The following is a 21,939-nucleotide window of genomic DNA, read 5'->3' as shown; positions in this document are numbered from 1 at the left end:
CCACTACTCCTCAGTAGTGCATGGGAGCAGTTTTAAGTGTTTAATGCTTATTGCTCACTGCGGTTAATGTGGCAACCAGAGCTTTGCCTCAGTCGGACATGGGCCAATGTTCAGGGAGTATCTGTGAGTCTGCACCCCCTAAACCCCTCTGGATATCCAGGTCTCTTCTAGAGCACATTCCTGGAAGTAGGGAATATTTTTGTTAATTGTGCAGCACCTTGTATGCTGGAGTCAGCCCATTGCTCAAGCTCTCAAGACAAGGGCACTGCATTGTGCAGTGTGAGCTGCCTGCACCCCAGGAACACCCTCACCAGCCAGGCAAGAGCACAGGGGCGCCTGAAGCTCCCTCACCCACCTCCTGCTCATTTCATATCTGCCACCTGCCCACTTCATTTGATGGTACCCGGTTTTTGCACTGAAAGAGCCCAAGAACAGATAGTCCTTACTCACCTCTTCTGTCCTCTCCAAGGGTTTCACAGGCCTGCACCATTGCTCTTCCAGGCTGGTGAGTTCTCAACCATGTGATTACCCCTCCAGAAGTCTTTCCATAATTGTGATTACTCCTGTCATCCTTCCCTAAGCCTTTCCAGGTGTACACTCCCAGCCAGGTGGCAGACATCACCTGCAAAGATCCAGGAAGGCCAGCTGGCAAAGGCAAACAAAGCCACATCACACCTGTGCCCATGCCTTTCTGCCATTTTTTTTTAAATCTTCAAGTTACTTTTCCTCCCCAATATGTCTCATTTAAGAAATAAAGCATGGCCATTTATGCCAAACTTAATTTTATTTATTTTACAAACAAAAATATACATTTATTCTATACTTTCTTTTCACCACCCCCCACATGTAACACACTTTGCTCAAGAACCACTTTAAGATGGCCCAAAGCATTATATATACATAAATACATAACAGGAGGAAGGTCAGTCCATGACCTAGTGCAGAAGCTCCTCAGCAGCAGAACATGGAACATTCCAGAAATTCTGGAGTCCTGCCAGCAAAGGACAGGATGGATGTTGACAACCTGCACAGGTGATCCTTCAGCACTGAATTCAGATGGTAAAAAAAGGCAAATTCATAACAGGCTCTTCACATCACCAAGAAGGGCAGGTAATTCCTTTCACTTAGGGTGTTGAAAGTCAACAAATGGGTTGACTTGGGTTGGAAAAGCAGTTGCTCTTTTAGTTCTCAACTGCTTTGTAATCTTCATCTCTCTTGACTCTGTCCAAGGCCCAGGGAAGCTTTGAAGGCTCCCTCACCCTTTCTAACCAGCAGCTCAGGATCAGTGTTGTGAGCAGCACCGGGAGCAGCAGCACAGCAATTCAGGCATCACATCACCCATCCCTTTTACAGCAAGCAGCCCAGCGTGGCTCAGGCCGACTGACAGCAGTGACAGAGGAGCACGGAACACTTCTCTAACGTGACAAGGGCTGACTTGGCAAGATCCTTGTCCAGCCCTTGCAGTCATTGCACAAAATGGAAATGTGAAAGGCTGTGACCTACAAGAAACTACTCACTCCTAGTACACAGATAGATGGAAGTCTTTTTTCCCCAGAAGTAAATAAAAATAAAAAAGGGGGGTGAAGGGTTGGGTGGGTTGGAGCATTATTTGTTTTCAAGGTGCCAGTGCTACTTAGAGGCCTGTAGGGAATAGTACCCAGGCAGACAGAGAAGCTGCATTGCTCATAAACAAAATAAGATAAGCAAAGGCCTACATAGTTTTGGCAACCAATATGAACTGCACGTTCTTACCCATGTTTTCTTTCCCTGTGGTGGGAACATCTGGTAGCAAACACCATTCCCTACCTGCTAATGATCCAAACCAACACCTCTACACTGCACCTTGCTTACTCTTACCTCAGTATTCTTCAGGAACAGAGTAAGTTGGGGCAAGAGATTCACACAGTCCCCAAACACTGCAAGTTCCCTTTTTCTACCATCCCTAGTGGGAAGCTGCTTACACCAGATCTCCACCTATCTGGTGGACTGGGGTAGGAAAGCACCACCAAATCTAGAGGAATACTTCATCCTTGGAAAGCACAGGATATCCCAGAAACCAGACTGATGCAGCCTTCACGTGAACAGTCACTGGATTGGAACACCACGTCTTGAAACTGCATGCCAGACAGCTCAGACAATAGGAGTCCCTCTTCCAGCACGGAAGAGGTTAATAAGAAGTACCAGGAAGTCTTTAAAAGGACCACTCCCCACATGCACATAAGCATTTTCAACATACTGAGCCATAAAACTTACTGAGAGCAGCAGCAGTCTGGGGATCTGAACTGCAATGTAAGGGAAGGACACTGCCAGAGATACACATCCAGCTCCCACTCTTCTCCCACTGCAGCACACCAGCCAACTCAATTCTAGCACACCTAAGGTGTTTGAGTTTCCAGTCACTAAATTCTGACAGCTCAGACTCATCATAGGCTTCTGCTCTGCCTCAAGCACCTGAATGTCTCTGGAGCCTTCATCTGCAGAGTCACCTTCCTCCTTCACAGCACTCTCTGAGCCCCTGCCAAAGCCATGAAGCAGGGTGCAGATGGAAAACACACCTACCTCACAGGTTTTACTCTTGAAACTCATCCCTGATTCAGTGTTCTTACTTAGACTTTCCTTTGAGCTCAAATGCACAGCACTACAGCTTCCAGAGACTGGTTCACAGCTCCTTCAGCTCAGCTAGACAGCAGCACTGCTTGTCCTTCTGTCTCCCTACTGTTCAGTCACTTCACATCCCTGCCGTGAGCTACCAGCCTTCCCCAAATGTTCTCTGGGCACAGAGAACAGTTCATTCCTCTTCATACCTCTTTTCCCCATACACTGAGAACATTCCTTTTAACCACTAGCAATTCCAACTCACAATTTTCAACAGTGTTAGCTGAAACCAAGGGTGAGCCCCAGTGACCAGCTTCACTCATCAGACACTATCACCACCTGTGCTGTTGTATTATGGCAAGGTGCAGGCAGCCATGCCGCTTAGCCCAGGAAGATCATCTTTGGTTTCAACCACCAAAATCTTTCTATATATGTACAATATAGCAGTCAAATCAGCACCCTCATTCCTAAACATCATTGCTCTAAGTGAGAAACAAGTGCTTTCAGTCACTGAAAAGGAAGAGGTGCCAGCCAGGACTATCTTCTGGGTCATATTCACATCAGGAACGTGGAGGATCAGGAAAGTTCAGTGTTTAAAGGTTTATGAACAAAACCACTCTACACTGTTCTCATGTAGCAACAGAAAGCGTTCTTCCCAAAAGGGTTTGGGCTGCCAACTTAGTGCCACAATAGGTGTTGGAAATCCTAAGGACAAGAGGAAAGCCATGGCAGGTAGCCAAGGAGAGGTTTCCAGTGGACATCCGAACAGCTGTGGTATCAGGGAGTTTGGAAGAAAGGAGGAGCACATGTCTGAGGTGCCCTGCCTCAGGCATTGATGGATTTCCAGCGGTCACTGTCTATGCTGTTGATGCTGCCCACGTGGTATGGCATAGAGGCCACGTCGTCCAGGTAGGCTGTGGTGTCAATCTGAGTGCTCGAGTAGAACCCAGAATCCATTCCTTCCTTCTTGGCAACAGCGTAAGGGTGGGGTAGGTGCACATCCACATCCTCAGGTTCATCCACCTGGCATTTGTAGGAGAAAAGGATCTTCGGTTCAGACCTGGAGTGATGAAAGATTTAAAATCCATGTGTTACCAATGTCGTATCACAGCTACCTATCCTTAATTGAAACTCATCAGTGTTAAGAAATTGTACATTCATACCTCAAACACTCTTTAAATGAGCTTTTGGTCTACAAATTGGTGGCAGAGTAACTGCCATAAAGTAATGCTAAATTAAGCTTTGGAAGAAGTCACTTAAGAGAAATACAAATGGCAGAATCCTGACTCTGCTGTGGGAAAAGAGTTCTCATCTTCAGGAGCTTTGAATTACTGAGGGCAACAGCACCCAAACACTACTGAACTCCACAACAGCCTGGCTACTGACACAAAATGAGTCAGAACAGGAGTATACTTCAAGCTCTACCTATGCACATCATGAAAACCAAAATACAAACACTTGTAGATCAGCAGTTTTCATCTTGAACTCCAATGTTGCCTTCTAATTTCAAAGGGATGCAGAAGTACATTTTTATATTTTAAAAGCACTTTATCTTCTTAGTTATTTTAAAGCCTGCTATTTCTCACTAATGACCAACAAATACTAAAGCCTACACTGAACCACTCGTTTCCCACCAAGGTGCATTTCCCGCGAGTGGCCACACGGCGGCGCCCCCGGCCTGAGAATGGACCTTCCCAGGGCTTTTCACTAGTGGCGTTTGGGCCACGGGGGAGTCCTCGGCCGAAGAGTTACTAAACTCCCACATCCTTTCTACCAATCTACCCCAAACCTACTCAGAAGACCGTTTCAACTCCCAGGGCTCGATTCCTCATTAAGCATTTAGCTATCAACTTCAGCAGAAAAGCTTTGTACTACAGACAGTGCTGATGCTGAAGAAGTGATCCTCAGAAATGTGTGAGGAATACAGCCATCAGATCTGCTCTGCATGTAAAGGAGCCCTGCACAGAAGTGAGCAGCAACGGGTCACAGAAATTCTTCAACGGCAGAAATTAAGACTGGCTCTCTAACTGGCATTCTAGTTGCTGTCTTTATTGTACAGACTGAGAGAACCTGAGTGCAAAACACTTAAAAGACAATTTATATACATACATCTAAACTCATCTTCCTGGCTACTCACCCAAAGAAACCTTTCAGGAATGCCACATAGATGAGAGGTGCAAAGAAGCTGAAGTAAAGGAACGTGGTAGCATCAACACAGCTGTCAACAACAAAAGGGAACATGAAGGGATTTAGTATTCAAGAACAATACAGCTAAGGTAACACCACTTACATCCTCCCAAATGATCCAATTTTCCTCCAAAGTGTCCAAAGATTAAGAAACATCATGCTAAACAAATTTAAACTGATGCAAAGCAATAGCCATTGTCATCAACATATGTCACTGCTTCTAGACACTCAGGGGAACCATGCCAAAACCCAAGGTCTGACCAAGAGCAGTCTCAGTACTCCCAATTTTGACTCTCAAATGTGACACTGATCCCTGCAGAACAAGACTCCAGGTATAAGGGTGTCTCCATATTTCTAACAAATAGACAATCTCCTCTCTTATTACCTACTAATGGCCAGACATTGGTGGATTCACACTATTACTCTCACTCAGCACCTCAAAACAACTGCAGTACACACAGCTCCACAACCTCTCCACTGGGGAGTTTTCTGATTACTTAGGACTCTTTTGGCACAAACCAGAACCAACAGGTTTATTCCTTCTTAGGAACACAGCATAGGTTTGTTTTCTTGGGAGAGGCAGTGTTAAAGGACACTCAAAGAGAACACAAGATCCAGGCTGCAGACCACCTCCCCCAGTGTACCTACCACAATCCTTCTATGATATCCACACAGAGGAGGGCACTGCCCAGGCCCTGCACCAGGTTCAGCAGTGCCAGAATGCCAGCATAAATATAAAAACTCTTCCTGGCTGTGGGAAAGACATGGACACATGTGAAGCTCAACCTCAAACACCCATGGAAATCTGTTTGATGGAGATGCCAAATGCAACAGAAGCTTCTCACCACCTTGTCTCTAAGAACTGCTGAAGAATTAAGACTGCATTTTCCTGTCCCATGCTGGCAGAATTGATGGTGGTAAAATGGACTAAACCATACCCTCCTGCATGTGTATATGCATACTCAAGATGGGTTTGGAAGGCAAGGTTACAGCAACACATGCAAAGATTTGATTTGCAGGTGTCTGGAACCATTGTCAGTCACATAAATGAACACAAGAAAAACTAAACAAAAACAACCCAGCTGAACTAGAATCTGTGCCCTTCCAATGTACAGCACTAATAATACTGCTCAGGAGACCCCGAAAGGAGTAGCAGGGTGTGCTGGAGACCAGGCATATCAGGCCCAGGACCTGTGCCTGTGACATGTGACATACATAACCCCTCCCTCAGGATACCCACAGAGGGATGTCAACACTAGTTAGAGAAAGAGCTCAGTACAAACACCTTAATAACAGCTTCTCTCTATTCAAGAGCTGCAGATATTCTGCAACAACAGCAAAACCAAACAAACAGAATCATCTTGATAAAGTAAAAGCCCAGACAAAAATTATTGAGTATCTCCCACTTAGCCTTCCCTTCTCAGGGAATGACTAGCACACACACTTTACCATCATGTGTGCATTTCAAAGGAAGCTGTTATTAAGAAGCCATTTCTTAAGGCTCTCAGAAGATTATATATTTACATTATATCTGTATCATTAACTGAGCAGTAGGTCTTGTTTTCTTAATGCAATTATTTAGCTGCTAAAGTAGCAGTATAACTGCTCTTACTCTGCTTTCTAAAAGACACAACATACTATTTTTTCCAGGGATAGGTTATCAGTCCTTTGCCACGTTATCTAAACTCTGAGACATGGAATGCATCTGCAGCACAAACACATAGAGGAACTTTTTACTCCCATCCATGCTTTATCCTGATGCTGTACCCATCTATTCTATGGAAAACACTACAGTTACCTACAGGGCAAAGAAATCCGGTCTTTCAGAGAAGTTTTTGGAAGAATCACCACCAAGGAATAGACCTGTTGAGACAAAGAACTAACAGTTCCATGGCTGCTTGGCAACTCAACTCAACAATCGTTGCAGGGATGGTGTGTGGCATTATGCACTCCCTACGTGTCTCAGGGCAGAGGCACAATCCCTTAACATTAAACACAGAACAGATGTGAAGGCCCCACAACTCACCCCCATCAGCATAAAACAGCTGAGAAACACAGGAGGGAAGAATATCTGAGCTCAGGAATACAGCTGGCCCAGCTTACACCACTCCCATTGCACCTTTATTCCTCAGCTCCCCCCCCCCCCCCCCACATGAGACAAATGCTGTGCTGCAGGAGGGGGATTAGGGCATTACTGTACTCAAATCATCCTCCTTGCTCCATTTAGAAAATACAAAGAAGCTATCAGAGTGTGTAACACATTCCCAGTACTTACCAGGAAGAAGAAACAGGAGCTGGCAAGCCAAAAGTGTCTCCCACCATGACCATAGATATTGAAGTCTTCTGCTGAGAGGTGGGCATCAGGGTATAGGATTTCCAGAGTGCCCTAGGAGAGAAGTGGCACCAACATGATACTATTACAAGCTGTATCCCCACTGAAATGCATATTTGGACAAGGGACACTATGCTTAAAGAAGTTCAGAAAACAGCTGGCCTGCTCCCCACCCTCAACCTAACCAATCCCTGCTTAGACCAAGTTATACTCACAAACAAGAAGAGGAAACTAAAGACAAGAAGTGAGGAGAAAAAGAGTGGCAGGAATCTGCATCTGAAGGAAACTGGCACCAGCAACATTACAGAAGAGAGACTGAGGTGGACACGGGATGCAAGCAGTTGTATGTCTAAAACAGCTAAGAGCTCCATTTCAATCTTTAAAGTAGATCTTTCTGCTGAAACACCCAGAATATAGTCAATTTGGGAAAGGACACTGTCTTGTTTAGGAGCTACCCATACAGATAGTGGAGAGCAAAGTTCTTGTAGGCACTACTGAACCCAGATATAGCTCTAGCACTTGATATTTTATGAGGCTCCTCCAGCTTCATCATGTGGTAATGACCAGCTCACTGTCTCTGCAGCCAAGAGCCTGGTCCCAGAACAAAGCTCTGTGTGTTACTCTGGCACTGCCCTGAGTACAGAGACACAGGCTGACCACTGACATGCCGAGGAGGAGAATAAACCCAGACACAGATTGCATTGTTCAGGGACATGAAGACATGCCTAATAAACTGAGCCAGCAAGGCAGCTGCTAATCTGAAGAGAAGCAAGAGCTCTCAGCTCTCAAAGATTCAGCTCTGCACTGCCCTTACTTGGCAAGCACATGGTTTTCATGGCCCTTGAGGGAAGATCCAGAACTTGTGGCTCAGGTGTGGAAAAACCTCACTCTTGTTCCCAGATTCACTAAACAATGCAATCTATCCAAACCTCATTTCTTCACCTTATCTGAGCTATTTATGCAGTAAAGAAGACAAGCAGATACTATCTGCTTATACACTGCCACAAACATTCAGTCTTCCTCCAAAACCTCATCTGAAGAGCAAAGCTGCCACTTTCAGATAGGATTCTCACACTTAACTGTTTAACATCAAGCAAAGTTCCTTCTTTTGCAAATTCTTCTGCTTCAGTGTACTCACCTGGGTTACAGAATATGCCAGAGACAGCACAGTGGTGATTGCCAGCACACGTTTCACGCTTGACTTGCTCTCCAGGTGACCTGTAATTATGGGATATGGAAGTGACTCAGGATGTAATCCCAGCACTGTTAAAAACGGCTCTTTTCAGAACCAATAAAGGAAAATACTTATTTCCACAAGCCTTCAAGGGAAGGTTAAAGCTGACTTAAACCCTATTTGGAGAGTTGAGCCTTTCACAGGCAAAAATCCTATTTACAAAACCAACAGATTTTAACTTGCTTTCCTCCTGTCCACACTAAGAGAAAACAACTAAGTCCTTCTGCCAGGGTTACAGGGAAAAAAAAAAAAAGTAATTACTCCAGCATCAAGTACACTGAGATGTTATAAAGCTGCTTCTCAGGGAGAAGAATTGATGGGAGGCTGGGGTAGAGAAATCTGTACTGGAATATACTGAAGTAGGCAATTTCCAGAAGCTCATTCCAATCTAAATTATTCTATGAGCCTTCAAAAGATAAAAAATACACTGCTCGTGTCCCACTGACACGTGCAACAGTGACACCCACCCTCTCCTGTACCTCTGACCCACAGGGAGAGGCATTTTCACTTGCATAACTGAAAGAAGTAGAATTACAGTTGAAGGTACAGATGAAGTATTTGAATGCAACCAGGATGGATCAAACTAATTAAGGATGGGATGAAGGGGACCATCTTAAATAAAATGGGCTTGAAGCAAACATCAGACTGTTGATCTTGGCATAAAAATATTACTTAAGCTGTACACTCCACTGTATGAGTGCAGGACTAACCAAGCACATATAAACCCTTAAGTCACACTCGCCATAGATCTGTAAGAATAATGAGGCCTTCAGCCACTTCTAATGAAAACTCCACGATTTGCCCTTTGTATTTATTCTATAGCCTCTTCACTTTATAGAATCAGCATCACCATAAACTTACAAATGCAATCTCTGTGGAAGGAAAGGCAACAGGAAACATTCAAAGCACTGCTGACACATACCAAAGGCAAGGCCTAGAATCACCACACTCAGTTCAATTGCCAGAAGGAAGAACCTTGTGATCTCCCACAGGATCTGAGGGATAACAGAGACCAGATAAACATGATTAGATGGAGCCAGGAACCAGTTTGAACTTAATAAGGCAAAATTCCAAGGGATGGCAGCTTCTGGTCATTTCCACAAACCCTTCTCATGCTTTGTAGGGATACTGATCACATGCTTGTTCCAAGCCCTGTTTGTGCCTGTGGAACAGAACAGTTGTGTGGGAACAAGCAAATAGCAGCTCTAAAGAGAGGAAGTGGCCATGGATTGCCACCATTGAGGATTTGTCACTTATTTCAGATATGCTCTTGCTGCTCCCAAAGAGCACAAGCCCATGATAACTTCAAATATTGAACAAAGCCAGTTCTTAAAGCAGTAGACATGCCTGAACAAACTGTATTCTGCCCTCTTCCAAAGGTACTGGTCCTTAAATCTAAAGCATAATCAAGTAAAAAGCACTCTCCGTTCCAGCCTGCCATTTGCAATCTCATGTTTTATTTGATGAAACAAGACCAATAAAAAGCAGGTGAGGCAATTTTTCAGGGAGTCATGCAATAAATCAATGCCAAACCTAGAACAAGCACCCAGATTCTGGCTTATTAACCCTTTATCTCTGAACACTGAATGGTGCTCTCTTGAAGATATGTAATATTTTAAGAGGCATTGGATAAGACCCTTCTAATCCCAGCAAATACACAGTGTGTGTGTGCACATATATGTAAGAGAACACAAAAGAAACATAATAGAATAGAACACGTTTACAGAAAAAACTGTCAGAGTATCTGTCTTGCTACATAATTTCCCAAGTATCTGTCTTGCTACATAATTTCCAACACCAGAGCTGAAGAAAAACACCTTTACACCTCTTCATTATTCAAGTCCTGGACCTACATCTGCTGGACAGAGGTGAATGAAAAATGCTACAAACATCCATTTGCAACAGCAGCTCAGCACGATGCTTTGACAATAACATTAAAGGGAAAAGCAAGGAAACCACACTGATCCCAGAGAATAAATCCTGAAGACCTGTACTCTGTATGTGACTCCTCTTTCTCTAACAGCTCAAGGACTGCAGAGCTTTTTGTTTTAAGCAGTATTTTGCGACAAGTCAAATTACTGCAAAGGAACAGCACATACTAAGATATTTCCTGTTTGCTAATGGTTCACCCTGTGCTCAGAGTGCTCACAAGGATGTTCAGGTGTCAGTCTCAAAAGGAAAGTTAGTTTTATTTGCATTCAACACAAAAACTTCAACATTTTCAAAGAGCCACTAGAATACTGCAAGAGTAACAAAGGCCAGGTCTTGCCTATCCATTAAAGGTATCTGAATGCTTATCTGTTGCAAAAGAGAATAATTTCATCCCTGTAACAGGAAACCTTTGCTGCCACTATTTGTGTGTCTATTTTAGGAAATCCATTGTTTTACCATCCCGGATGTTGTGATGATTTAGATCCAGCTATCAAAACAGGATTCCATAGTACACATAGCTAAGAGTACTGCAAAAAAGCACATTCTTCTTGTACACACATAAGAGGGAAGTCAGAGCAGATTGCTGTAATAAGAAGTACACAAAGCACAGCCTCTAATGTCAGTGTTGCACCTACCTTGTCAGCAACCATGGCAGCATCAGAGGCACTCACAGTCATTGAGACAACAGCTCGTGCAATGCCAACTAAAGCCACCACAAATACCTGCAAAAAAAGAGCAAAAGTAAGCTTGTGTCAAAAGGCACATATGCAGCAGCGATCAGAAGCCCTTTTGGAACACCGTTTTCAAGTCAGCTTTCAAGCCTGATAATGTGTACTAAGAATTTCCTGTGGCAGACTAGAGTTAATTTCCTGAAAAAGATTCCTCAGACCCATTAGATAGGAACAGTGCCTTAGAATTTAGGAAGGAACAATTGTCTCAGCCGTCAGATTAAGCTCTGAAGAGTTCTTCACACAGTCTTTACAACAGTATCTTTAGTCTTCCCTTCATTCCACTGGGGCAGGAGAGGAGAAAAACAAACAGACAGAAAACATATCCCTCTGAATTACACAACCAAATGGTTGGTATGTCTGACTAAACCAATCACATCAGATAACAGAAACCACTCAATACCAACTACCACACTACACAATTATGACAAAACTAAACCTGCAGTTCTCTCACTCTGTACTAACAATACTCAGAAATGCAGAGGAAAAGTCACCTGCAGCCACCAGCTTCAAAACATCTTACCCTGCTGCACAGTGCAACACAGAGATCACCAACTCACTTCATGTACATCAAAGCATGACAGCTCAATGAGGCTCAGCTACCCTGTGCTGTTATAGCCATCCCATGCAATTAAGAGCTCAGTTGGATGTATCTACACTCCACTGTGCAGACTTACACTCTAAGAAAGTGGATTTTTCCAGATAAAATTCTCTAAATGTCAGGCTGATCCTAATGATGAAGGTAGGAGACAGCTAAACCTATCAGAGAACCAAGAGTCCAAGCTGATTCTAAGGTGGTTGTAGAATGGAAATGACCAATAAGTGACCCACAGATGAGTTTCTCTTTCTTAGAGGAAGAAGGGACAGCAACAGCAAGAGAATACAACACTCCTGGGGGGAAAACTCCATGACAAAACACTGACAGAAAATAAGGGTCCCTGCATATAATGGTGTTCTAGAGTTGCAACAACTCACTGCAGAGAAATACACATATCTTTGTTACCTCTCTAAGCAAGCAGAGACTCTTCCCAATCTGTTAACTCCACATTAACCACCAACTCCAGAGAAAGCATTCCTCTAGAACACAACAAACAGCCAATTTAAAGGAAGACCTCACAGAACACACTTCCATCCTCATTTCCCAATAACATAGTATGAAACTGAGTTAAAGCATTTTCCTCTAAGACTGTGTGCTGGATTTGACTGGGATAGAGGAAATTTCCTTCACAGTAGCTGGTGTGGGGCTGTGTTTAGGATTTTTGTGCTGAAAACTGTGTTGATAACACAAATATTTTCATTACTGCTGCACTGCACTTACACAGAATGCAAGACATTTTTTGCCTCTCATGCCACTCCAGCAGCGAGTTGGCTGGAGGTGCCCAAGTTAAGAGGGGACAGCTGGAACAGCTGACTCCAGCTGGCCCAAGGAATATCCCATATGGCATCATGCTCATCACATAAAGACAGGAAGAAGGAGGAAGGAAAAGACTTTCAAAGTAACGGTGTTTGTCTTCCCAATAACATGTGAGGAGGAGCCCTGCTTTCCTGGAAACAGCTGAACACCTGCCTGCCCATGGAAAGTGGTAAGTGAATGCCTTGCTTTGCTTTCTCTGTGTGCACAGCTTTTGCTGTGGCTTACTAAACTGTCTTTATCTCAACCCACAAGTTCTCACTTTTACTCTTCTGATTCTCTCCCCTGTTTCAGTGAGGGGGAGTGAGAGAGCAGCTGTGTGGGGCTGTTGCCATCCAGAGCATAAAGTCAATTCACTTCCCTCCCTTTGGTTTATCAAGAGTTTTGTTTTTCAAAGCCTCTGGCACAAACCTCTACTGACCACGTGCACTACTGGAAACACATAGAAAGGTTTAAATCCAGACTGGAAATAGTCAGCAATATTTCTAAATGGTTGAAACATTTGTGTGTATACCTGGTTATCCAAAACCATGCAGAAGCCCAGAAGCCCAACTCTTGGCCTGAAAGAGCTAACAAAACTTCCCAAGAAAGATTCAGGTGAGGCTACTAGGTCAGATTTGGTTTTGAGCTTCTTGGGTTTTGCCATGCCAGTACCTGAACACAGATCAGAGAAAGAGGCATCCATCTAACCCAATCCAAATATACATTCACTTCTACAACCTGTACTAATCTCACTGAGGAAGAGCAATCATATTATGTTATATTCTAAGGCAAGCCAGGATATCAAAAAGCTTCTGAATGGTATTTATAACAAATTCAGGTAGGTCCTGAGCGGCATTTATGAAGTCCTCTAAGCAGTATCACAGAGCACCACAGGACTAGTGAGAGGAGCACAGCAAGACCTTTGATGTTTGTGAACTGTAACTGTACTGAATATTCTGTTTCCACCTTAAGAACTATAAAGAACATCAAGTAAGGACCACTTTGACATGATGTGAAAGAAACTAACAGGATTGGGTTTCTAATTCCCAGACTAACCAGAACTCTGTCACATAACCACTTTCTCTAGCAGATGACCAAGCTTTTCAACAGTTTGACACAAATTATTCTCCTTTCACTACCTCAATGAAAAGCTGGGCTTGTGTCCCATGCTACTTACTGCAAAGAGCAAAGAAAACATAAGATACTACATTCCAAGACAGCAAAGCAAGAAAAGAAGAAAAATGGAAAAGGAAAAAGTAAAATCATCACAGGAGAAAATCCAGCAGATCTGGCCCCAGAACCTATTAAAAGCTGAATTCCAACAGTGAAAAAAGTCTACTTCTTGCAGTATACCTTCAACAGAAAGCAGCTTTTATCCCTGCAAGAGCTGCCCTAGGCTCTCCCCACTAGTTCTGTGATATTGTTCATGAGTGATAACAAAAATAACACTCATTAGTCCAAAGGCACAGAGTGGTACTCACTAGTATGTAGAATGTAGTGAAGATTGGGCTGGAAGTGACCCGGATTTTGGCCCTGGCAGAGGGCAGCTTCCAGAGAAGAAACATAAAGAAAAGCACATTGGGAACCAGGAGCAGAAGATCCCAGTAGCGGACTCTGCAAAAAGCAAATAAAACAGGTTTTATCCCAGTTCTTCAGCCTCTAGAAAGGAAGGCACCAGCCCCAACCCCTTCTCAATCAAACTGAGAAACAAACAAAGCTCATTCCTTTGATCCAGGGTCAAGACTGTGGTCCCATTTCCTCCAGCTCACCTGGACTTCCCAATGTCTTCATAGAGCAACAACAGGCACTTGTGTGGCACTGTGATGTTCGTGTCGTTGATCACGTGCGTTGTCATTGGGGAGAGAGTTGTCACATTATCCAGTGCCGTCACCAGGGCAGTCGAATGTGTGATGTTGTCAGACATGGAGAATGTCATCACAGACATCATGGACTGGAACATCCTGTCCTCCTTCAAGTCCAGATAAAACAGAGCAAGACAGCCACAGCAGAGGAAAAAAAGCAATATTAAATCAGTTGTGAGTCACAGCTGAAAAAACACATCCTTGACATTAAGCCCCTGCACAACTGCTTCCTGCTTGGTACAGCCAATTATCATCACGTCAAACACTGTATTACACAATGAAATGCCACCTGCCCAAAGTCTGCACACAGCCATTAGGGTGGTCAGTACAAAACCACACTGATATCAGAGTAACAAGCACCTTCAAATGGTGCTATGTGGGATTAAATTTTGTCATTCTTTGAGCTTCGGCAGATTCCTAGAAGAAATCAAGGCCCAACAGCAATAAGTGGCATCATCAGACAGAGACAAAAACCCTACTTTACCAGGGCATTCATTCTTGGTCCCAAGATCAAGAAGTGACAGTCAATCATTTGATTTCTGCAAAGAAAAGATGAAGGTCCCTCCAAAAATCCAGTTGCTCTTATGAACTCTGAAGTCTGAGAGCAGGGAAAGCCTCACATACACTCACCTAAAGGGACTGTACAGTCTTTACCTTTCAAACCCAACACTGGCAAAAAACAACATACAGCATTCTTTTTCTAACCCTCTGCAAGACACCAGAATGATTCTATTTTTGAGCAACTCTCTTCCCACCCTAAAGTAGAACCCTGACTGTTAAGGTACTTCAGTAGCTACAAGCTAAATACAAACACAGGGTCTAATCACCCCTCCTGACAATCCCCAAAAGAGAGATCATAAACAACCCACAGATGCAAAAATTATAAATCTTTGACAGCCGACATCTTAAAGATGCACATTGCCAGGGACAGCACTCTGCGTGTTCTAGCTAATCTGGGGTTTATTTTTTTTTTTTAATCTCCTTGTTTGACTCCAGGCCTGACTTGCGTGGTGAAAACTGACAGCCCCCATGACAGGGCTCAGAAGGTATTTTCCCTTAGAGGTTCTGAGTGAGTCACAAGTTGGAAAGCATCAGCACAGCCCTGTGTCATCTGACGAGCTTTTAGAGTTCAGTAGCAGCTTCTTCACAAATTGCTTGAGACTGTCAGTCACAGGCTATTCTTTCTCTTCAAAGGCTGAGACTCTCCCTAGGTTCTCTAAGGGGCAAGGGAATCATCCCATCCTCAGCCAACAAACCTTCCCTTCGATTCACCCCTGCTGACAGATACTCCTTGAGCTGGGATTTTCTTTTGTGACTGCCAGAGAGGCACCACAGTAAATAAACACACAGACCTGGAAGAAGCAGCTTTGCTCAAAGCTGGCAAAGCCTGGACCAAAAAAATCTACTTCTAAATAGAGGTCCCAGCAAACGACCTTCACATACCAAACTTATCTCTTGAAGCGTCTTCTCTTCCCTCCAGCTACTCACTTCTCTGAAGAGAAGAATTTTCTCGTAACAATTTTGCTCTGTTCTCTTCCTCTGTAACACCACTACATGCCAGTAGAGGTGAGGCCAAGAACGGTCACATTTGCCAACAAAGAAAAATTGCTGCTTGATTTTTTAAAAAGCTGGGGAGCTTTACTTTTTAAAAAGTAGAGAAGAACCTCACAGACCACAGGCAGAATAACATCATCAACTGTGGACCATCACAACCTCCTAGTAGCTCTTCTGGGACAAAGAATTCCATCTGCCTGTCACACTGAAAAGAGCTCAAATATAAAGCTGTGCGAGATTTACATTAGCAAAACAACTTCTTATGAAAAGAGCAAGTAGGCTCCATTATTTTTTGCCAGAAGCCACCACTATCACACAACAGCAGCTGCTGATAAGGAGAGGAGTTGGCCACACGTAACAGAACTCCAGTCACGAGGTTTCAAAGGGCAAAGCAGAATCAAGCTCACCTCTCAGCCAGGCTGCTCATTACAGCCTGGTCCTTGTATTCTTCCTCCCCACATGAAGTGTACACAAAGCATTGCTACAGAACATCCAATGTGATAAGAAAGGGCAGCCAAGGCCACCAGACAGACAGCACTGTGGTCATGCTTTTCTAATAGCCTACAGCAAAGATGTGGAGAACTGGCCCACTCTTGTCCAAAGCAACACCAAAAATCCCCAGAGCAACAGGACCAGAATTGATGGAAAGGATCCAACCAGGGGTTGTCATCCACAGCAACACTGCTCCTTTCAGCAACTGTCCTTGCCCTGTCTAGGCCTAAGTAAGTCCAGTCAGCTGAGCATATCCAAGAGCTCACTCACCACACCCTGCCTCCATGGGACTGCCTGCTTCAGCCAGCCCAGCCCATGGTGGGTAAAATCACCCCAAAGCAGCATGGAAAGAAACCAGTGCTGCAGTCGTGGTGCCCCCCTTTCATCCAGCAGGCAGCTCTATACACCAGAACACAAAATAACATTTTTTTCTACACTCCAGATGAAGTCAGGCTGACTTGGTGAAGGCAAATTTCTCAGTCCAAGCTCTGGATAAGCTGCATTCAGACTAAGAACACGGGCATGGCTCCTGGGCTGCAGTGACAGAGCATTGGGAAGGGCTCTGCTGCACCTTCAGGAAAATGTTAACTCACCAATGCAATGGTCCTTGAATCATGGCACTGTAACAGTAACAGTGAAATTCAGACTTCACATCACTGACAATTGTTTGTTCTTTCCAAGCCCACCTACAGAAAGGTGAATTACAAACTGCACAAGTTGCACCTGTTATTAAAAAATCAAAAGTTTTCTGACTTTCTGCAAAAAGCATCAGAAAGTCTCTTAAGTACCGATCATGATAGGATTAAGACTGCTTCTTACAACACCCTATTTGTGCAATAAAAACTGCACTGACCACATCCTTGCTCAAATAATGTAATTGTTACTTCAGTAACTTAAATGCTTAAAAAATACCCCAGAACACTAAAACTAAGAAAACTTAAAAAAAAAAAAAAACAAAAAAAAACCCCCAAAATAAAAGGAAAAAAAACCCTTTTTCTTCTTTTGTTTTCTTCCTTTTTAAGAAGTCTTTTCAACCCTCTCTTTTGGTCACAACAGTTGCATTTTTCGTTTCACTCTTAGAATTTAAGACAGGGATTTTCCCTCAGTGATTGAGGCGCTCCCTTCTAGTTTCACATCTCGTTCTGAACTAAGCTTAAAAAGAAAGGAACTGCAAAGAGAGAAAAAAAAAAAAAAAAAAAAAAAAAAAAAAAAAAAAAAAAAAAAACTGAAAGCAGAAGTATCAACAATAAGCCCAAACCCCCAGACACAGAGCACTGTGGCCCAGAGGCGGATTTCAGAAATGCAAATCCCGGGGTTTTTCTGTTTTGGTTTGATTCCCGCGGCAGGCACGGAAAGCGCGCTCCGCGGGCTCGGGGCTGGCGGGGCCGCGCCGCCCGTCCCACGGGCTGCCGGGGCAGCTCAGCGGGAGAGCGGCTGCCGCTCCACCCCTCCGCGGGCCGGCGGCGCCTCTGCCCGCCGGGCTGACCGGGAGGCCCGCGGCCCCGCCGCCCCGCAGCGTCCCTCCCTGCGCACCGCTCCCCTCCCGCGGCCCCGCTCCGCTCGCACCGCCGGGCCCCGCTCGTACCCAGCCCCGCTCCCGCCGCCGCCGCTCAGTCCCGGGGTCCCGGCCCCGCCATCCCGGCCCCGGCCCTGCCGCTCCCCTCAGCCGGGGAGCGTCGCTGAAGAGAGGCCGGAGCGCACCGCAAGCGGAGACGCGGCCGCCGCAGCCGGGGCTTAGCGGCCGACCCCAGGGGCGCTATTGAGAGACGGTCCCCGGGAGGTGCCCGGCTGGACCAATCAGAGAGCGAGTCCTGGCAAAGGTCCCGACAGAAGTGGCGGAGCGAGCCAATCGGAAGGGTCGGGAGGCGGGACTAAGGGGGCGGGTCCGCCGCGCTTTAAAGGCGCCTTGTCCCGCACACACCCGCGGGTCACCAGCCCGGCGTGGAGCGGTGGCGGCGGGCAGGGAGGCGACCCTGGGGCCGGCGGTCTCGGCTCGGCCCGTGCAGGGCAGGTTCTGTCCTTCCAGCCCGATCCCAGCCCCGGCCCGGCTCGGTTCGGCTCTGTCCTTCCAGCCCGATCCCAGCCCGGCTCGGCCCGCACAGCCCAGCATCCCACCCGACGAGGAGCGCTCTGCCGCCCTGCTCCCACCGCCACGCTCCTAAACTCACACTGCTCCGCGGGAATTCCGTACGGCCGCTGGATGCAGGGCAGGGCGGTTAATCATTGAGGGAGATCCGATAATAAGTTCCTGCAGGGAGGGATGATTAACAACCTGTGAGTTCGGCTTTTAAGGAGAGTTCAAAGCTGGCTGAAGAAACTTGAAGTAGCTTGGACAACAGCTGCTAAAGGGAAACGCCATCGATAATTAGCAGGATTTTGAGGTGCAAATGCCAGACAGGCTAAAGAGACGCTCAGTATCGTAAACAAGGAAGTAACTGTGGCAAAACAGCCAAGATTTATTTAGGAAATTAAAGGAAATAACCAGCTAAGCACCGGCACGTTATTCTCAGCAGTAAGAGCTGGCGGACAGGGAAGTTTCAAGGAGGATGTTTCTTATCCGAGTCACTGCAAGGACTGGAGTTCTGAAACTCATTCTGGCATGAGTTTCTACCTGTGGCTGTAGGGTTTGCTTCTGTAGGAATGCAAGGCTTTTGCTACCCTGAAGTTTCTGTTCAGAGCCTACAACTCTTTACAAGAGCCCTACCTTGGTGAAGTTTGCATGTTCTGCTCTAGCAAACACCGTAACCAGAGGGTTCCAGGCCCTCCTCACACACAGATAGATCTTCCTCAGCTTAAATCTGCTTGATCCTCTTCTTAGGTCAAATTTTCCAGCTGCTCCTCAGCAAGCCTCATGAAGGGTTTGTACCTGGGGACTTGCCTGCCTCAGCCCTGTTCTTCTGATTTTCCACTGGGTTGGAACAGGTTTTCATGCTGGTGTCATGCCTTTGGAATGACATCTGGAGAAGCCAGTCCTTAGCTTGTCTCATTTCACACTGTCGTTCAGGTTAATGATATGTTGCAATATTTTGACACGTTCCATTTATGGATCCAAGCTGACACCAAGATCTCTGAGTTACAGAAAGGACAATTCTGTTTAGAGAGAGGTGGAGTGTTTCTGCCTAAAAAGTGTCTTGGTAACAGACAAGTAAAATCCATGTCTTCTCACTTGTAGCCTCAGGCACTAACTAGTTGAATGTGTTACCTCCCACATAACTGTGTCAGAAGGAGAGATTTTGCTTTCCAATCCACCTGCTTTTCCCATCTGATTCCATCTGAGGCTAGAGCCCAGTATTTGGGACACCAGATCCAAAAGCTGTTTCATGGTCAGGAGACTGCTGGGTGCCACTGCAAGGACCATGACACTTTAGCTCCTGCCTTCCTCACCTTGCTTCTGTCAAACAGGAGGTGGGGCATCCACACTTACTGTTCCTCTGAATTACCCAGCCTTGCCTGTCAGCCACCACATGGTGTGGCAAACATAACTCCCCTCTTCCCCCCTCCAAGGACTGCTCCATGTCCTTAACTCTATGCATCCTTCCTTCCATTCCAGCTGAGCACTGCTGCTCTGTGCATCATCTCCTCCATCCAGTGCTTAAAGACAGCAGGGGTCACTCCTTTGTCCTCGCTGTGCCACCTGGTGCTGCTGGGCTGAAGCAGGACAAGAGGTGATGTTCAGCAGCCTTGAAACAACCCTGGGGGCCCCACAGAAAGCTGGCACCTGTTGCTGTACCTGCTGCAGCCTGCTGTGCTGTGGCAGTCTCACCTGCCTTGCAGGCATCAGAGGTAGAAGATGCAGACATGGTGTCCAGGACAGCATTACAGTCCATGTAGTCAACAAATTCCACTCTTCTGAGACATTTTATCTCTCTCAAATACTCTTTCAGCTTTTATTAGATCAGACTACTGAACAGGATATTACTTCTCATCTGAAACTGCTGTGCTGTACAGGTGCTGTACAGGGACAGATGTGCCTGTCTTGTTTCAGAGCTGTTCTACCAGCCTACTGATTTCTAGTGTTGGGCATAAATTTGCACCACAGGATACTACCTGGACTGCACTCCTGTGTTTCTGCCCCTTTTCTTTCAAGGGGAATTCATTCACTAGGGCTATTCCTGTGCTGCAAGAAGCCACGAGTCTGCAAAATCCTAGTGGTATGTTTGGATATTCAAGAGTTTGGTACTCAGGTGAGGTCACCCCAGTGAGCAGCCTGGGCCCCATCTGCATCTCAGCCCTTTCACATACCCAGTCCATGTCTCTAGTGTAGTAGAAGGAGCCCTGTTCCATACATGGCAGCAACCTGATTTTAGGGGTGGTTTCTGCTGCCCAAGCTCAGCTCTTGTCAAAGAGACAGAGCACCCCAGCTCAAGAATAGGACCACTTGTAGGTGGCACCCAAAGTTAGCCGTGAAAACATGGACGTGGTGTGTGTTCTTCCAGGAAGGACAGACAGAAAATCTGTCTGTCTATCCAGCTGTCTGGTGCCTGGAGAGACAGTGGCACCCTGTGGTGACACTGGCTCATCACAGTGTGTCATCTGGGCCTTGTCAGACAGCTCCACCTCAGCCAGGTCTCGGGCTACCTTCCCTTAAGCCATAGAATCATTTGGGTTGGAAGACTGGACATTAGGAAAGAATTCTTCATTGGAATGGTGCTCAAGCATTGAATAGGCTTCCCAATGAGGTGGTGGATTCGCTGTCCCTGGAAGTGTTCCAAAACCATGGAGATGTGATGTTTAGAGACATGTTTTAGTGGTGGACTTGGCAGGGCTGGATTAACAGCTGGACTCCATGACCTTGAGGATCTTTTCCAACCTTCATGGTTCTGTGATTTTGTGACCTCTAAGATCATCAAGCCCACGGTGGTCTCTGGAAACCTACAAGTGGGGGCATCCTGGGGGTGTCTCTGTGTTTGTTTCGCTCCAAGCACCAGCCAGATCCCTGTCATGTGTCACAGAGAAGAGGCTGAGCCACTCTCCTATTTATATCATGATGCTCCTGCTTTGCTATATTAGTACCAGCCTGAATCATCCAGCTGGGCTCCTGGAAGATCCATTTCAGATTGTCAGCTGCCTCTTCAGTCACTTTTGCTTCTGGTGTCTCCTGTTTCAGGGTCATTGTCTCACACCCGAGTCCAGCCAAGAGCAGAAATAGCTTGATACTAAACAGTGGTCAGAGACCCTTCAGAGAATGCAGATCTCCAAAATCCAAACCACCTGCTGTCACGCAAGACCCTGTGGCCTGGAAGGAAGCATTCCATCTCCTTGCTAAACATCAGCCTGTTGCTTGTCTCTCTAAATTCCTCTGCCAATCTCTATGGGACGGGTGCTCTTCTTCAGTTCCTCTCATTAATGGCATTTGCTTGCTGCACTGAACAGCTGGAGAGACAGATGTGTCTGCCCTGTTACTTCCAGCACATAGAGGCTTGCATTAAAAAAAAAAAAAAAAAAAAAAATTAAAAACCAAACAGATAAACAAACCCACCCCCCCAAAACCACAAAATGCCAGAACCTCCTTCCCACGTCTTGTAGTTCCAGCGAGAATCAGAACAAAGATGATTGAACGGGTCAGTGGCAAACCCTGTCCAGCAAGGCTTGATTTTAGCTCCCAAAGAGGCAGCCGTGAGCACGGGAAT

The 21,939-nt window shown here is 45.6% G+C and overlaps 1 protein-coding gene across 3 annotated transcripts; it reads right to left on the bottom strand.

Annotated features, from left to right (window-relative positions):
- Positions 1-765: 765 nt before the first annotated feature.
- Positions 766-18,483, bottom strand: TPRA1 (transmembrane protein adipocyte associated 1). 3 transcript variants are annotated; one of them, XM_021532076.2, is made up of 11 exons: positions 18,478-18,483; positions 14,171-14,370; positions 13,883-14,015; positions 10,916-11,002; positions 9,271-9,343; positions 8,253-8,332; positions 7,058-7,168; positions 6,585-6,645; positions 5,431-5,533; positions 4,733-4,813; positions 766-3,655 (listed from the first exon to the last, which is right to left on the bottom strand). In XM_021532076.2, exons 2-11 carry the CDS (start codon positions 14,359-14,361, stop codon positions 3,421-3,423), a joined length of 1,155 nt encoding a protein of 384 aa, XP_021387751.1. In that variant the 5' UTR covers positions 14,362-14,370; positions 18,478-18,483; the 3' UTR covers positions 766-3,420. The 3 variants fall into 3 exon arrangements, with proteins under 3 accessions (XP_021387751.1, XP_021387743.1, XP_077642250.1); XM_021532068.2 differs by lacking the exon at positions 18,478-18,483 and adding an exon at positions 17,895-18,072; XM_077786124.1 differs by lacking the exon at positions 18,478-18,483 and adding an exon at positions 16,903-17,028.
- Between the last annotated feature and the right edge of the window lie 3,456 nt (positions 18,484-21,939).

Source organism: Lonchura striata, chromosome 12, assembly GCF_046129695.1.
Source record: "Lonchura striata isolate bLonStr1 chromosome 12, bLonStr1.mat, whole genome shotgun sequence".
In the NCBI taxonomy this organism is placed as follows: Eukaryota; Metazoa; Chordata; class Aves; order Passeriformes; family Estrildidae; genus Lonchura; species Lonchura striata.
The sequence above is the reverse complement of the archived record's forward strand: the minus strand, read 5'-3'. Positions and strand labels throughout refer to the sequence as shown.